The following is an 18,960-nucleotide window of genomic DNA, read 5'->3' as shown; positions in this document are numbered from 1 at the left end:
CCAAAGATTACACTGGGCAGCAGTGTAAAAATCAGAACTGGACCACGTGCGTACCGAATGCTAGCAAGCCCACATCAGCAAAGCACAGGGCTGCTGCTCGTGGTCATGGGTTGAGATACATGGCATAATTGCAACTTTATTCTCAAAGAATTATATTCAAAACAAAGTCGTTCTAATTCTATAAAATCAAAAGGCCCAACAGAGTAAAACATTAAGTGAAGCACTCTTCTTGTTTGGTTGCGTGACTGTTAATGTAGTATTTTATAAAGACTCAGAACATAACTTTTCGGGGATGTGCTTATAAACACCCTCCCTCCCATAACTTAAGAAGTAAGAAATGATAAATATTTGTTGGCACTCTCGGAAAAAACTCCAAAGATTTTCATTTTATGCAGATTTCTGTTTTTTTTCCCCATGGATTAAGGGAGAAATAGCTGCCAAATGGGTTTGTAGGTGTATATAAACCAAAAAAGCTTAATATAGTTGAAACTCTATAGTGGGTAACTGGAAGGACATCAAAGTTAAATCTTCCTTAAGCAATTTTTTTGTCGCTTACACTTACATTTAAATTCAGATTTAAATGATTCAGAAAAGGACTGTGAAGCTAAATTTACTTTGGTGTCATGAAGAACTGCAAACTTGCATGCAAACTACTTCTGTTTTATTTGAAGCTGGGGCTTTCGGTCAGTACTTGAAAAGCCTGGCTTCTGCTCCCATTGGCTTCCCTGGGATTTGGATCCAGCCCAGAGTACTGCAGGAAGGTAGGGGAAATGATCTAGGTTTAATTGTCCATTCTGTTCAGAGTCTTGTGTTATGGGGTTAGGATAACATGGCACTGTGATGAATGTTCATCTGTCAGGAGTTCAAAATCTGCTGTCTATGTGTGGCAGTAATTAAATCACCTTAATTGTTTTTCAAGATTCTTTTTGAGAGAGGGAAAATTACTCGCCTTGGATTAGCATATTGCCAAAGACCAGTATAAATATTTATGGGGTGCACTTTTTCAATAGAAAGCCTGTACATTCTTCACAGGTCTCCATAGTTCTCTTACTCTGAACACAGAAGAGTAGTCATTTGAATGCACTACTTACCATCACTTCCCCCTCTTGTAAAGCTTCAGTAGTTACTGGGCTTAACAGTAAAAAAGGTAAGTAGTTTAGAAAGAAGCATCTCTTGAAACACATTGATGATACTTAATTTCCTGTGTAAGCTGCAGAATCCTTTGAAGGTGCATATGTTTGTGAAACAGGTTTGAGAGTTCTGAATTTTTTCCTCTTACAGTTGTAGAAAATACACAGTGTTGGAAGAATTATTGGCTTCTCTCTCTTTTTTCCTGCTTCCACATTAAGGGCTCATGCATTATTCTTATATTCTAAAATACTGAAAAAAGAAAAAGCGAGAATGTAAACTCTCAAAGAGCTATACACCTTCCTTCTTTTTTTATGGTCATCAAGCAAAACATTTCTAAGAGTATGAAATAATTATGCCTGTGTTAAGAACCGTGGAACAAAGCGATCAGTATACTCCTGACTTGAATAATGCCAGGATTTCACTGTAGATCATTATGGAAAACTCAGGAAAACAGTCAGTGCACAGCTCTTTCATGGCTCTGTTTACGTGTACGTATGGTCCGTGCTGGGTATCTAGAGAGATGCATTTATATTGCATTAGAGGAACCAAGTTGAGGGGCTGGTGCTTCTCCATAAAATTATTCTTCTACCTGCTGAATTTAGAGGGTGGAAGAAATGCTTTTAATGCCTGGAAACTTGGTGAAGTTTTATATAAAAGCAGCTTTCTAGAAATACAAGTAGTAAGTTAAAATCCTTCCTGGCCTATTTCAACATTGTATGGTAAGTGTTCACATGCTACTCTCTTGGGTTGCTTTCCTCCAGGACAGCTGTACCTCTGATATATGTTGGCATTTTGAAACTGAGCTTTTAATTGCAGTAAAATCTCCTGAGAAGTTGTAACACACAACAGAAATGCCTGTCCTTTAAAGTTACTAATATTAAACAAATTGGTCTTTTTTTTCTTTCAGAGCGCTGTTTCCAAGTTTATACTGTAAAAGTCATGACAAACTTCAGTATATGTAAACACTTAAATTTTGGTGCATACTGCTGAGGTTAATACTTTGCAAAAATGTTGAGATCAGGAACAGACAAACATTTTTAATATAATACAAAAGCAAACTTGTTTTGCTAAGACATTGCAGCTTTAGTAAAGATATTTATTGAGCTCCCTTCTATTCTAAGAAAAAAGGATATACTTTTTATAATAGTGGACATTGTACATAAGTCATGGGATCATTCCTTTGTGTTTTAACTATTCCTGTTGTTTACACTGCTTTGAAAAATCCAACAAAGCTCCTGACAGAGTGCCAAGAGAGAGATTTAATGAGTATTGCAACGTAAACGGAACTGGTGAAGCACAGAAGGTGCAGCTGTAAGAGCACAGCAACTCCGAGGCTGGACCACAGTGCCAGCTCTCCAGTTCGCTGCCCCCATCAGCGACGATGAATGTATGGCTAGCCAAGAGTAAGAACAGGGCAAGTGGATATGAACATAATGCTAAAGTAATCGTAGCCTACAACTATTATTTCTTCGCTGGACTTCCTAAGCCAGATGTGGTTTCTAAGTATTTTCCTTCCGTAGTTTGTAGGATTTCAATGATAAAGCATTTGGTAAGCTATGTTTTTATATAGAACTCAGTATATTATGACAACATTACTTAAAATGGACATTAGGCAAGGAAAAAATAGTATTTCTAGATATCTTCCAATCACGTACAACTGATATGCACATAACTACCACTAGTGGAGGGTGCACTTACATGTGTGTTGGTAAGGAAAGGAAACATACAGATCTGTCCAAAACAGAGAGGGAACAGACGTCTAAAATGCAGTGACTGTGTTTGGTTTGAGTAGTAAATGCTAATATCTTTGCTAGCTTTGCACTTTTGTTAACAAGTTAGATAGTATTACACAGGCTTTTGGTCCTTAGTGGCAGAAATTTTCTTCGTTACTTCTAGTAAGTAATGTATAAATACTGTATGGTAAGCTGATTGTTAATTTGGAGTAAGAACTAATTTTTCCTAGACTGAGAAAGTGAGCTGTCTTAACCTCTGCTCTACGGATTGGGGAGAGAGGGAATACAGAGCCTGATTTTTTTTTAATTTTCCTTTATGGGTCCTCTCTGTAGAATGTATCCTGAAGGTTACTACTGCTCTTTTGCAGGTGTAAATAGCTAAGGGAGAGATAATCTGAACTGTAACCTTAAGACAGAAAGTAGGAGCTGATTCCGTGAATTAGGAGTGCAGAAGTGTTGTATCTACCATCGAAACTTAACAACAGAATTTTCAGGCATTAGTGGAGAAGTAATATCCTTAGAGGGAATTAATAAGAAATTCCACATTCCTGTGACTGCACGCCTATATGACAGCATGTACCATCTACAGCTGTATTCTTGTTGGAAACAACGATAAAGAACTTCACTGGAAAGGTACTGGTATTTTTGAAGAAATGATTATGTATTGAAAGGGCCTCTATTTGAAAACAAACTTATTTTTTTGTGAACTTAGATTTAAATAGTAAAAATGTTACCGATGGAGTTGTTGTTCTTTATAAATTAGGGCTACACTGTTTATAAGAATGTTTATTTTGTTTCCTAGCATACCTTCTCAGATCTTGAAAAGGTATGCAGTGCTTGTTCCAGTAATTAAGCTGTTTTAAACAAGGATTTTGCATGTACCATTTTAGGGACCAAGTTCCTTAGAGTATAAAACTGGCAGCCCTCCCAAGCCTGTGTCCTCTAAAAGTATAAGATGTTATTACATTTCTTTGAGTTCACTGGAAGCTTAAATAGTAATCAAAGCTTTCTTCCCATACACTTTTGCCATTAACTTTAGCGCACTTAATTATCCAGTTGTGAATGTGAAGATTTAAAATACAGAATCTAACATATTGTACCTATTAGAATAATTCAATTCCATTTTAATAAAAGGTTCACTAAAAGCAATTTACATTGCAATACTTATACACCTAGTAAGAGGAGAATTATTACTGTATTTGCCTTTTATTTGAAAGTGAGAATGAGGCTGTATTTGTGGTCTCAGGTAGTCACAGTATGTTATTCTGTACACTATATTGTTAATGGAATGCATTGCTAAACATTTCAATCTAACTGGACAAAATTATAAAATTCACTTTAAATGGTAGTGAGGAATGGGAGTTTGTTCTTCATTAGACACTTTGGCTATCCTTTGCTTTAATAATGCTATCGCACAGCATGAACAATGCAAAACAATGGCAGTTCTAAACAAAGGTGAATTTTGGGAAGAAGAAAAATAACTGGAGGCTTTTAAAGGCCACAGCACCATCGAACTAGTTTTGAGTTTCTGTTCCTCTTCTTAAAAAAACCCACAACAATACTCACTCTGAAAAAAAAGGAAGTTTTTTTTCTGTATGCCATTAAAAAAGCTTTGCACTCCTTAATTTTTCTGCAAATTCCTAATAGAAAACAAATTCAAGCACAGCAATGTTTGCTTGCCTTTTTTTTAACATATTGTCTTAAAAGTGTTGATTATTCTACAGATTTAATAATAACCAATAAAATGCTATACTGAGTGTTCTGCTTTTGCTATGCAAAGCTTGCTGCCAGTTCATGACTTACAGCACTTGAGTTATTGTCATAGTTAGGTTCTTTTTATTTTGCAAAATTCAGGAGCTTTGTGAAAAAGGGAAACCTTGCATAAAGTGATGTGGTGCTTTCTGCTAACAGCTGCACCTCAACAAATTTAGAAAAGGACTCGGGGGTGAAAATATATTTTAAAGCTCCCAAGCCTCGGTGATGCAAGTCTTACATGCTGCTATTCTGATTCTGTTAATTGTTAAAAGTAGGATAAGACTGGTTATTAACTCTTGGAAACTAAAGAAAGAACTAGTGAAATTTTTATGTCACCTCCTGAAATGTCAAGGGATGCTCTTTAAAGAAATCACACAATGCAGTTTGTGATATTTATAAGTATCAAGGTCCAGGAGATGAAATCTCTGTCCATCTCTGGTTTTAATACTTAAGATGCACTACGTATTTAGTCATTTAATTTGGATGCTGTACACTATAAAATGAAACAGAGTCAATAAGAACTTAGTCTTAGTAACTGGGTGAGGGGTTTTAAATCTAACACATCTCTCGTGTGCAGTGAGAGACAAGATCAGCAGCAGAATAATGTATCTGGTTACAGGTAGTTTAATGAAGTTTTATTGTCAAAGTAGGGCAGGAGCTATTCAATCACATGGGACATACAAGCAAACAGATTTCAAGGCTACCTTACATGCCGTTATAAATCACAGCAATATATTTTAGAACATGTGAACCATTAAAAAGTAGTACTTTGGTTGCAAAAACTGAGTCTCTCAGGCATTTCTTCTGCTGAACAGAAAAGCTCAGACATGTGCAGTGAGTTTACGCATCTGTATGTGGCACTGTAGGATGCTGAAGATGGTCCAGTGTTGCTTCGGGATCAGAGACTTCTCATAGCTATGTGTTTCCTGGACTCTCAATAACCAATTTCTGCGTGGAATACAGTTGGCCAATGGTAACCTGAAATCAAACCAAAATATCAGAAAGCTGAAACTGGAAAGTAAACAGGTTATAATTTCAGCTTCACAAGAGAGATTAACAACCCCCCCCCCCCCAAGAACTGAGTAGCCCATGTATTAAACTTTTTCATAATGACATTTTTCTTTCTATAAGTATTTTTTTGTAAATAATACTATTATCAGCCTAGACCTTAAGAAAAATAACTGGTACGTAAAATATCTGCATATATAAAATCTTGAAATAATGACATTGGGGAATACTGTTCAAAGGCTCATATTAAAAGTTACCATTAGAAGTTACTACAGAGGAAAAGCAAACAGCCTGTATGTTTAGAAAAATGAAAAGATGAAAATAATGAAAAATAAAAAGATGGATATAGTCAGCAGGTATTTCTTATTATGCTTTTTGGGTGGAGAGCCTAGATATAAATTGCATGGTGAGGTATTGTTTTCCAGTTCCTTTGGAACCCTAATTTAATTTGGCTTACAAATGGTGAAAACAGTTATACAGTTAGTTCAGCAGTAACATTATACACACACTGGAACTGACCTCTTGTTCATGACATAGTATTCACACCTCATATATTTGTGCTTTCTAGTGCCATGAGGAAATGAAAACTGACAAAAATGCAACACTGATGCTTTGATTCCTCTTGTTCTTTAGTACTTTCTAGTCTGCATTGTAACATTGGTAAATCGTAGTCAGATGCGCCGTTGGCGGTAGCCACACACAGCTCTTCGCTTAACAGTTGAGATGTGGAAGGAAGAAGTTTCATGCAAGTCGGGTAATGTAAGCAGGAAAAGGTGACATTTATTTTGAAAGTATGAGTCTGGGAGTCCAATTTTTAATATGTGTTATGCCCTTTCTTGCCCCTACTTTCTCCCCAAGGCCTGGGTACACAGTAGCTCTGTGTCCTTTTCACATGCAAAAAAAGTTCATATATTTAATTATGGAATTAGGACAAAAAAGGCTAGATGCTTAATTACACTAAGCACGATATATTTAGTAGAATTTAATACTGCACAAACTAAGCCCGACAGCAAGTCAGGCTCTCAAAGTAGTAAAAAATAAGGGAAAGAAATTTTCTGGCATTTTTCATTTACCATTTTTGAGGGGAAAAAATCCTGGCAGCTCTTATATAAAAATTTCTCATCTATGCCCACACTCACATAAAATGTAAATAATATTGCCTTTTAGGAAATGGACTATTTCATCTTGATAAACAGCCTTGTCTGAAAGTTGTAACACATTGATTTTAATCTTGAAATATTTATTACAAGAGAGCATTTATGAGCCATTCTTGAAGGAACAGAAGTTCTCCTTGCCAACAAATACTTCCCTCTTTTGGCACTCTGAACTAAGTAACAGCATATGAACAACTCTGATTATTTTTGAAATTACTTATGAAGCATGTTGCGTACAGAATATTTAAAACAAAGGCTGTACACAACTGTGGCATGTGTTACCAACAGCAATTTTAAGCTGTCAACAAGTGTTACTTATCAAAGAGAACTTGCTGCTCTGGGTTATGTGGCAAGCTATACACTTTAGTTGCTGCCTTACCACAGACCATGCTGTAGTACTTAATTTTTGTATACTGTGTTTTGGAGCCCAAAGAATCTTTAATCCTTTCCCACACAGTAGAGCAAATTTAATGGGAGGCTCAGAGGGATTACAAAAATGCTGAAACCTGAATTGCATTTTTTTTTCTCCACCAACTGGGGAGATAGATGAGGCTGAGTACGTGACTTCTCAGTCAATCATACTCAGCCAGGGCTGATGGCTTTGTAGGAGAAAGGTACGAGCTGTTGTTTGCTGTCTCTGTGCCAAAAGGTGATTATTATCTACTGCTGTACCTCTTGACTCGAACGCAATAAAATCACAGATGTGTGTGTTGAGCTGCTTCCTTAGTAAACCACAGGCGTGCACGCATTTCAGCGAGCGCACAGCCACCAGTGCTGCGCTGTCTGCCTTTGCTGGGCTGCTGCAGCTTGTCTGCTCTGGTGCCTCCCTTCCAGAAGCTATGCCATGACATTTTAAGCTGAACTTTGAAACTTAAGGATTTTTTTAAACTATTAGCCTTGAATTTCTAACATTATGAGCAAGCCTTTCCCATGCACTTTAGACAAAACAAATAGACCTTCCGTTTATAGCTGCTGAAAAATTCACATCTATAAACATCCACTGCCTCAGCAGAAGGACTGCACCAGTATTTACACACTGACACTCATTAACCCTCTGAATCAGAACGGCCTTCTTACGATATCCTCACCTGTGTTAAGTCTAAAGAAAGCACTTAAGCAGCAAGCATTGCTGTCGATCATTCTCCCAAATTAAAGACTTAAGTGGCTATCTGTTGTGTTCTTTTCTTCCATCATCTGTCTTTGTAGCTTGTACACTGCATGCCATTTACTCTTCTGGTAGGCGGCTGGAAGCCAGTACATAGGTCAGTGTCAGGGTATTTTCATTAATCACAGGAAGCTTTTGTGGAAAAAGCCTCTACCATTTTCTCAGCAACTTTGTTACCCAGATTTTATTTACCTCTGTAAGGTAACACATTGCAATTAAATTCTGCAGGAAAGAATGCACAATAAAGAACCACTTCGTCGTCAGGAGAAGACAATAAATAGAAATAAAAAGGCTGCTTTTCAGATCTTACTGAATTATTCGATGTTTAAATTCTGCCTGCAAAATTATGTACTTTAAAAATGTCTGACAAGTCCAACCCTCAAAACCTGACAATTTTTCCTTGTTCAAAGATTTAGTACAAGTCTATAGGGTCAGCTTTTTCTTGTGAACTTCAAAAACTTAATCTTGCCTTCCATCTGAATCCAGGAAAAGACTTAGGGTTTCAGAATAGGATTTATCACAACAAATGGGGAAAAAGAAATTACTGAACAGTAAGCACTGGTCCATCCTGTAACCCAACCATTCTCTGGTTATTGGGTTTGTGTGTTCATACGGAAACAGTACTTTTCCTTGCTCGTGGCTGGCAGCAGCAATCACAGGGAGAAGCCAGTTCATAGAATCTTTCACCGCTATTGGGAAAAAAGCAAGTAGGCGAGGTTTTCCCCAGATAACAGAATATCAGAGATGTATATGGGGAGGTGCAGTAAGAACTAAATAGTAGAATTAAATATTGAAAAAAAATCCCAACGTCCTGAAGACATTAGAAGAACATGCGCTAGCACCCTAAAAATTCAGCAATTCCAGTCAAATTGCCAGCTCTGAACTCTGTCCTCTCAAATGGCCTATGACTGGGCAGTGCCTGTCTCTGAGGGACACCTGTGGCTAGTGAGCAGGTTATGTGTAGCTTCCATGCCAAGACATGCGACAGATACAACTGCAACGGGACAGTGGTGACCTGGGAGGTAGCCTAAATCCTAGGGGCTGCCTTCCTAACCGACACAGCCAGTGGAGTAGATCCTGCAGACCCATTGCCACTGCTTGCAAAATACTACTAGAAGATCATCTTCAGCTTTTGAACACATGTGGCATCTCTTGTGGGTTTTATCCATATGAAGATTTTACTTTGCAGCTCAGAGTTGAGGTAGAAGTTACTGCTCCTATTTCTGCAGGGCTGAAAATAAGGTGACTGGGTTTTAAATTTTTTTCTAATTTGCCTCGGTCATTTTAGAGTGCATGGTTCTGCTCTGAAAAGTATGATGGCATCTTGTCTTGACAGCTCTGTATATATTCAAAATGTCTGTCCACTTTAATAACCACCACATTTTTCCCTCCTTAGTTGTGTTGGCTCTGCGGTACGAAGGTGGCCAGCCATCTCTTTCTCCCACATACTTTACAGAATTGTAATTGCGTGGTGAATAACCTGTGAGCTCTAACAAATCTTGCTGAGCCCTGCTGAAGATACTTCTTCTCACTGTCACCAAACTACTCATCATTATCTTCCTGCCAAACCTGACAATCTCCAAACTACTAGCTCCCTGCTTGGGTGAGGTCTCACTGACAAATTTCAATGTGAATGCCATAAAATTACTCAGGTAAGCAGCTAGGCGGCAGACCTGAGGAAAGGTGATGTCCAAAAGGAAATGGCAACGTACAGCCAAAGCGTACGCCCACATGGGTGGATCTGAAGAAGGATGCCCACAGCTTCAGTAAACAAATGCAAAGTCACAATGACAAGAAATCTGGCTTGTAGTATCTCTTAGCAGGATGGACACACGAGAAAGACAATTTAGGTCTCAGCCCTTGAATGAATCTTAGCACCTTGCACAGCTGGTGACATATCTTGATTGAGTTTCCCAGCACACAAAAACATCATCTTCCTAATTGCAATCAGGGTTATGTTCTTATGTATATCAATGCAATATGACTACAGACCCTCGTAATGGTACTTTTACCACCGCTTTCTAAGCTAAGTCAATATAAGAGTTGTACAGAGGAGTTTCCCTTCTCTGTCCCTTCTATGTCTCACCCCATTTGAAACACAAATAACAAAATTAACAGTGTTTGTTTATTTAATAACTCTCCTGTCATTTAAATACAGTTTCTGAAGCAACCTCTAGGAGGCAATTTTCTGCCCTCAAAGGCAAACCAACTCCTGGGGGTTTTTCATGCAACTGTTAATTTTTTGATGGCAGACAAAAGCAGGAGCGGCCTAACAGGACATGGTGCAACACTCTTACTCTATGTAGAATCACTATATTGGTAAAGACAAGGCCTGCCTAAACACATAAAAGTGCCACCACAGCACAGGAATATGAAAACATCGTTAGACAGCAATTCCTTTAGCTCTCAATTATTTAAAAACTGATTTCCTGAGAGGGTCATCACAGAGAAGTAAAAAATGTTTCTTGTTTTTCTTAAAGAAATGCAGATGATAACTGAAGTTGATGCATTACAGATGGTTTTACATATTAAACACATTTACATATATAAAAAATATTAAAAACCCAATCTCTATATAAACATAGCCATCTTCTCTCTTTTGTTGAAAATTTGCTTGCAAGGAAGAAAAGGTCACCTTATTACAGCCAGGGATCACATATAAATATATGTGTTTTCATGGGTCTTTATTATGGAGAAAAAGGAAAAGGTCCTGTTTATGAATATATCTATACCATACACACACACATTATATATATATATTTTTTTTTTAAATCAGATTGGTTTGTCCTGTTGCACCTGGGAAGTTGACAGGTTTATCTCACAGGCACACTGCTGAATCTTAACTAGGAAGAAAACTCCCCGATGACAGTGCAGTCATATTACATATACTGCTGCTAATCTTGGCCTCTAACACCACATGAAGAAGTTGCCCATTCCTGTTTTCTTGCACTATGATTAAAAATGCATATTAAGTGAATGCTGACAAGAACAGAAATGTACAAGAATAATGATTACTTTTAAGAGTCAGCAACAGTGGTGTAAGTTGTTTACCTACTATGTCTCCTGTTGGATGATGCCAACCAATTTGCAATCCTATTGCAGATTTAAGTGAAGTAGTTATTGTTTTTAAGAAGCATTACCTTTTTTTCCCCACACCCAAAGTCAGATATGCTATATACAGCACACTTTATAAGTATTTTTCATAATAACTAAAGCCAGTTTAATGTTTTTCAAATGAATATAGACAGCAATTTTTAAAATTATCTTGTATTGCAGTAATAAACACACCATTGTGGTACATAGTAACTTAAAAAATTCAAATGGAACCAAAAACTCATCAATAACTTCAGTGCTTTGCCAAATCTTTATGTGATATTAAATGCTGTAGCAGCAGCCTTATTTATTTTTGCTTAGGAAAGAATGTTGAAGAACTGCATTTGGGCCCTTAAATACATAGGTTATTCCAGTTCTTCAGAGCTGGAATCAATATGGAAAAAAAAAAAAGATTTTAGAGACATTTCGCTTATTTTCAGTGATTCCATTTGTCTACACAGGAATGGGAAAGGAAGTGAAGGAAAGCACAGAGCTGAGAAGTTAGAACTACTCTATATGTTACTTCTGCCTGTGTTTTGCAAATGCTGTTTTCTTTGCTACTTTGTGGCAAAACATCTTCTGCAGCCACAGCTACATGAAGCTTTTGAAAAAGCAGGAAAAATTAATTTATAGCTACCATTTGTCTGGCTTTCACTAAGTAGGAAGGTGTGAAGTAAAGTAAACCAGGCGAGAATTTATCTGAAAGTTATTTCTCTTAATAATGATAAATTATGTAATTTTATTAGAACCATATGTACTGCATCTTGGTACACCTTTATTCAGCCTATCAGAAGCAGGATGGCATATTTATTTAATGTTCTTATTAATTTATTCTGTGGGTCCTCCCTGAAGAGATACTCTTCAGTGAAAAGAGCAGAGAATCATATCTAATCCAGCAATGATTAACGCATAAAATACTGTAAACACATACACTCATGTGTATTTATATATGATCATCTACAATAGCGAGAGATTCTTCTTTTTAAATGTTGATTATTTCTCAGTTAAGGGAGCCTTGTTTTTTAAATTATACAAACATGCTACTATCCTTACAGACAACTTGGGCGTGACAGACACGGCCTTTGCTCCAAATAGCTACACACTTGACATTGCTTGAAATAACAAGTAAGGGTCCTCAACAAAGAAAGAAAAACACCGGAAAGCCAAGTGGACAAGATCCTGTGGTCCTTCAGTAAAGTCACACCGTTTCACTTCTCTCATTTCCTGCAAGCCTCGGCCTACAGAAGAAAAGGAGTGTGACAAGGAAAATGCCATTTTAAAAGTACACAGGGCCCAACAGCTGATGGCATGGGCAGCAGCCTGCTGCAAAGGGGAAGAAGCATCCCTCTGCTGCTGCAAAGGTAACCTTAAAAAGACGTCAGACAGTGGGTCACAGGAAAGCAAGCAGTGACTGATTTTGGGCTTAAACAGCCAGGTGAAGGTTTGGTACAACACACATCCAAGGAGGAAGCAGATCTGCAGCGTTAACACTGACCCGGCGTGATCTTTGCATGCTTTCTGCATCCTGGCAATCTCCAGGCTCCTGCCTCGCTTCTCGTCCTACTTGTTACCTGCTAACGTATTTCAGCATCTTCCCAATTCTCTCTCGTTTACATATAAAACCTCTACCACCACAGAGCAGCTCAAACTCTTTGGAAAGCCAAACACAGAAGAATTAGATCTTCTAAAAAGTCAGTCCCATGTGGGTAAAGGGGAGAAACTTGTCTGATCTCTTCTCAACATAGCATGCAGAAGAGAAAAATCACTCAGTTAAGATGCTGAGTGTGGCAAGGAAAGGAATACAAAACATTAGTATTTGAAAATACAGAGACAAAGACCTGGATAACATTGTGCTGAGTGTGGTATAACAGGTACTCTAGTAATGCTGAGACATTTGGTATGTAAATGCCCAAACCATTCACAGAGGACCCTATGTTTTGTAGCAACTACATAAGCAGAATTCATCAAAGCCAGTGGGAGTGCCTGCCTTACTTTTGTCAGTAACAGCCACTGCCACAAAACACACATTCTGCACTATGTCCAGGAAAATACTGTAATGTTTGCGTATCACAGATAAACCTAACTCCACAATACATACAAAGACTACATTGTCATTATAAAAGGAAAGTATTTCACTCTTCAGTGTCCTCTTGGATCACTAATTGAGAGACACTTTTGGAATGAAACACTGAAGAAAATTTAGTCCTTACAGACTGGTATAAAAAAATAATAAACATGCTTACTGAGAAGTGTGATAAAGTAATTTCGTAGCACTAATAGGCTTTCATACTGTGAACTACTGCAGAACTAAAATAAGCTGCCACTTTACGCTCAACAACAGTCATAATTTAAAGAACACCTTTTACAACATTTGTATTTGAAGTCAGATGCTAGAAATGCAATGTACTGAAAGAATCAACTTTACCTCATTTCTCATGTAAACTGGAGAACGTGGCTGCTGGGAAGAGCTGCAGAACAGTTATGCAAGGATGTATATGGCATGTTTGTAGGTTAATGTCTTTCAGAAAATTACTTATCCACCTGTGCCCTCCCCCTTTTTTTTAATACAGCACATCACCTTCTACATTCATCCTCCCTTCTAGTTGAGAAAAATTATGCAAAATTTCTGATTTTGTCCCAAACTACTAGAACTTAGAGAAAGTTCCAGAGACAGCAAATGGCACATGGACTTTCTGTTTTTTTAACTAAGAATTACCTGTCCAAATGATGATTGTCGAAAGCCTTGAAAAGCTTTCATGCTTTATCGTCACCATATTTTTAAGTGAACAATATAAAGTAAATGCAAGGCATCGAAGTACGTGCATTGGGAAAGGCTGAGCTTCATGACCTAAGACATCTTGAGACAGCAGGTACCAAAGTACTAAGGACTGAAAAGCAAGACTGGCTGGCTGTAGTTCTGGGAGAATGCATCTGAGGGTCTATGTGCAAGAAACATGCCAGAGAAGATGTCGGAGCTCACCCAGATCACAAGTAGTTCAGGAGTATGCAAGCCCAGCGTGGTGAGAACAGCCATAGTCAATGGTTCTTCAATGAAGAAAATGCTGTCAGTGCAGCGGCACAAGGCAATCCAGATTGCTCTAAAAAATGCGTTTGGTCTGGCAGCATGGAAAACCTTGGTCACTTGCTGCCTTTGAAGCCAGCAGCTATTCTGATCCCAGCCGGGCCTGCGCTTGCTTCCATGCAAAGTTCATACCTGTGGTATCTTACATGACACAATAGTCACCCATGCACATTAGCTACAGTTCCACCTTGATTTTTATAAACAAGAAGTTTTCGCAGTATCTGCAGTACCAAAGCATGTGACTGCATGTACACCTGCAGTAATAACTCCATCAGACAACTGGTAAACAAGTACACAACATGTATTACGCTTGAGGGCTCTCCAGTGGGAGCTGAGGGGACACTTCTCCTTGCAGGTTCCTGCCCAATATTTTACAGAAAGTATATACACGTAGCAGGAATACAGAGAGGTATAATTACTCTCAGAGCTCAGATCTTAGATTACCTGCTTAAACAAAAGAATTAACTGTAACTAATAGGAAAACTGCAGCACTTAAGACAGGTTGGCACAATCACCTACTACAGAAAGATGCACCAAATAAGGCAAATATTCTTCCTTTCAAGCAGAACATACTTGTGTACATCTGGAAAGGCAATACATTATTTAACTAAATAAACTTGGATTTGTGTTTTTATTTATTCTGAATCTTATCCAGAACACCAAACATAAGGTGACTCAAAACTGTAATACTGTTTAACCTAGCAATTTAAATTTTCTGTTTTGTTAATGGCCTTTGAGCCACAGGAACATTTAAAAAAAAAGCATTTTTATCTGCTACTGAAGGTATATTTTGGGAGGTGAAAGACACAGTGAGCTGCTGAATTTTTACATGAATGGATGTTAGCCACAGTTAAGTTATTTGGTGGCGATACGCCTGCTTCAAGACTCCAGACTGTCCTCATCGAGATTCCTAGTGCTGGTTACAGGATGGCACCAGGTACACTGCATTTTGTAAAACTGCCAGATGCTTTAATACTATTTTAAAGTAACAAGGCCTTTTCAGCATTTTGGGGAGGAAAAAAAAAAAAAAAAAAGTCAATCCTGTAACATACACATTTTTCCAAGACATAAGACACAGAGAAACTCCTTTTCTTCCTATCTTTCAAGAAGGCTAAGCCCAAGGATTAAACTTAGTTTTATATGAGGAACAATTTACTTTAAGGTTCCATTACGTCTCTTTCTCCGCACTGATGTTACCTTACACACACCTTAGATGTGATTACAGGCTGAGCTTTCCTCTGTGCACATTCAAATTACAAAATTAAATTGGAAAGAGCAGAAATAACTAACTGAATTTATCTTCAGGAAATACATCTGTATTTCCTGAAGATAAATTCTGTATTGGATGTTTTTGATTCAGTCTGTATCTTCACCCAGAAAGGAGCACCCCATCTACGTAAATACTTACATGTCAAGTCCCTATTGCAGTGTCTAGCTGATCTGTAAGTGTATAAGGAAAGGAAAGTTTTTATTTTTCTGCATTAACAAGACCTCCTTTTTTGGCAAAATTCTAACAGATTACTAAGCTACAGTCATCTGTTCCTGACAGAATCACAAAGATAATTTCCTTGTTTATCTGACTTTCTGTGATGGAAGATATCCAAGGATTTTTTTTCTTCTTGCTTAGCTGTCATTCTGGGTTTAGTATCTTCAAATCCCACACCTGAAAGTGACCCAAGCTTCAAAGAGTTTTTTTCTGTTTTTTTTCCCCCTCTTTTCGAAGAGTTCCAGTGAAAGCTGTACAAAACACACCAACATCCTTGCTCTCACATCCCCAGGGGAACAAACACAGTCCCTTTAGCTCTTGGGAATCAAAGGCATCAGCATTTGGAATTTCAGCTGGAAAAAAGCGTTGCCTGGACTGTCACCACTCTTCAAAAACCTGAGTAGGGAGCAGATGAGAAGAAAGGACATTGATCTTTTAGGACTGAGGATGGATTTGTTGAATTTCAGTCAAGGTTTGTGACTGTGAGTTGTCACTTGCTGTCCATTGTACCATGGACACCCTGAGATCAATTCTCTGGCTCAGCTCAGTTTCCAAACCAACACCCCAGTCAAAAAACGTGACTCCGATCTACTTTATTAAGCAGTCTCTGTGGAGCTGTAACTGCAAACAGAGTGAACCACTCTACTCCGGGTGAAGGCAGGTGGACTTCTGCCTTCCTACAGCCTCTCCCCCAGGGCAGGAATCGCTACCCCTGCCTCTCAGCACCGAGGCAAATGCCGCTTGCAGCACCGCACTGAGCTGAATCCAAGCCCTCGCGCTCACACCTGCCCAAGTTTAGGCCAGCGTGCTGCCATCAGACTGCTCTCTGGCCTGCGAGCTCACGCTCAGCCAGTTCCATACACAAATGAGTTAATTTCCCAGTGCTCCTCAGCTCAGCCCTTTTTACAAACACTAAGAATTAACAAGGTAGAAAATAATTATTTGCAAACCCTCCAGCTTTTGAGCAGGAGATATCTGTGTTTGTGTGGATATAGGGTACAGCTTACATTAACTTGTTTAATTGGAATAAACTATAGCAGCACTTTTTTCTTTTTTTTTGGCAAAGATAAATTACTGGGTTTAGCACAACTGGTAAGAGCTAATTCTGTACAAAGAGTTCTTTTCAGTAGTGTGGGTGGCAAAACACTTTCAGCATCTGGCTTAATTAGTTCTTCCTTCCTTGCAATAGCACAGGGCAGTTCGCAGAAGGAAAAAAAAAAAAAAAAGAGATTGTAACAGAAGATGTGATATAAAATACTCCTGTTTGCTCTTCCAGTTTTGTCAATTCTCCCTTCTTTAATGTCACACTAAATGGAGGCTTGCCCTGGTATTTCCTAGCACAGATAACCATTAGGGGTGAGAGGTTAGCACTTATTTCAAATACAGGCAGGGAGCAACCTCTGTTCCTCCCCACAGGATGGAGTAGAGCATTCCTTAAACAAAACACTCCAGCCAAAACCAAACAGCACAGCAATGGGAGCGCCACAGAGGGCTTTCCCCTCTGCAGACTTACCATATGGCTTGTGGGTGGCTTCTTTAGCAAGGACTGGGAAGCCTGAGCTGCTAACGAGACCCGCTCCCCAGCGCAACCTCTCTGACACAGATCATTTATATGACAAAAAACAACACGGGTGCCAAGTACAATCATTTCAGCTTCACTGCTCCCAGCGTACAGCACACCAACTGCAGTGTAATAAACCACCGCCACAAGCAAGCACTAACTTTAACACACAGACACCTTCCTTTCCATATGAGCTGGCCAAAAGCACTCGGGCTCTTCCACCAGCACAGACGTGGACGTGCAAATGCTCCGCAGCTGTCAGCAAGACACAGCTCCTACCAGATAAAAACTGGGCTTGCAAGATCCACTTGACCTTCTGAATGTCAGTGAGATAGAGGGTGAAAGGCCAGGAAGGGCACACATGTTTGTATTTACCTTCATTACAGGCCATTTCAGAAACAGCTGGAAATTTTTCCTGGCTGTTTTCTTTTGAATAATGACTCTGGAGCTGTACTTGAGCGAGTCACAAATCTATTTAAAAAACAATCCAAAGTGTTACAAACCATTACCAATGTTTCTCTGTCTCCTAACTAGGCTGAAAAAAGGCAGGATTATGAAAAATTTCTGTTAGGAAAAACTGAATATGCAGGGAAAAACAAATTAAAATTGAAGGAGTGTTTTATGAAGACAAACAAACTAACCAATTAATGAGGAAACTCTCCAGATATCTTCAAGAAAGAGCAGGCAGTGAAACTGCAAATAACAGTGTTTACCTGTACCTACAGTTCCTGTTTCTTCAGGAAATTATTTTTGTATTTGCCCATTCATTTCTTTTGGCAGCAAGTGGAAGACAGGGAATTACTCCTATAGATAGTATTATTAGGCAGACTGATTAAAACCAAGAACCAATCAAAACTTCTTAGAACTGCTCACTGCTCATTTACGGTATGAGCAGCCTGATACTGAGAATAATATTTTCTAATACATGCCTCTCCATAACAGTTGTTAGAAAGCCCATGGAATTTTGGTCCTCGGAATGTTGTTGATGAATCTTGAAAAGACTGTTTAAACACACGTCGGGGCGGGGGGGGGGAAGGAGCCAATTAAGGGGAATATATTGAATCTAGGAATTTGTCAGTGAAGAACCCTGTCAGAAATAATTTCTAATACAACACTTCCCACTTTTTGTGGCTTGACAGCTTACATATTTCTTCATTTTCTTTCCATTTATCCATATAACATTGAAACAGAAAGGGGAACTGACTGACTACAGACAGAAGACAGTGAAGCTATTTGCACAAAAGCTACTCTGAGGGACATAAATGGAAAGCAGAGATTCCTTCATCATCTTTCAGTACTAATCATCTCAGTTACTTTTAACAAAAGGAGAGCAAGATTAACTGGCAGGAGATTAGAAATGATTCTTTAATATATGTAACGTATTACGTCCTTTAACATACATATGCATCCAAAAAATATTTTGCTTATTCTATGCCAGCTTATTTATTTTGCTATTTAAAAATAATTTAATATAAACCTTACGTATAAGCCTGCATACAAAAGAAAACCCCCTTTGTGGAAAAAAAAAAAACCAAAAACCCACAGAAAAGTGAGCCAGTAGATGGCATTGTGGCACTTCAAAAGACGTTCCAGAAAATTCCACTTAAAAAATATGCAAGCCTAAGTACTGTGTTTAACCACTTGCTACTTAACCAATGCAATATTTTGCTCCTGCTCAATGCTACACATGCACAACCAAATAAACAAAACCACACGATGTAGCTGCACTGTCATACTAGCCCTGAAACAAATCTCTGCTCTGGTTCCCAAATCCAATTAGCTCTGTATGCTA

At 38.4% G+C, this 18,960-nt stretch overlaps 1 protein-coding gene across 6 annotated transcripts in view; it reads right to left on the bottom strand.

Moving 5' to 3' along the window:
* Positions 1-1,316: 1,316 nt before the first annotated feature.
* Positions 1,317-18,960, bottom strand: part of LYRM4 (LYR motif containing 4) — a 94,349-nt gene continuing 76,705 nt past the window's right edge. For 2 of the 6 annotated variants that reach the window (XM_010573261.1, XM_010573266.1), the window contains one exon: positions 5,238-5,597. In XM_010573261.1, coding sequence (XP_010571563.1) covers positions 5,441-5,597 — 157 coding nt within the window. In that variant the 3' untranslated portion in view covers positions 5,238-5,440. Of the gene's footprint in view, positions 1,381-5,235; positions 5,598-18,960 lie in introns of those variants that run through there. The other 4 variants (XM_010573259.1, XM_010573265.1, XR_774724.1 and 1 more) reach the window with 3 other exon arrangements.

Source organism: Haliaeetus leucocephalus, unplaced genomic scaffold (genome assembly GCF_000737465.1).
Source record: "Haliaeetus leucocephalus isolate CR32 unplaced genomic scaffold, Haliaeetus_leucocephalus-4.0 Scaffold373, whole genome shotgun sequence".
In the NCBI taxonomy this organism is placed as follows: Eukaryota; Metazoa; Chordata; class Aves; order Accipitriformes; family Accipitridae; genus Haliaeetus; species Haliaeetus leucocephalus.
This window is presented reverse-complemented; position numbering and strand designations above follow the sequence as displayed.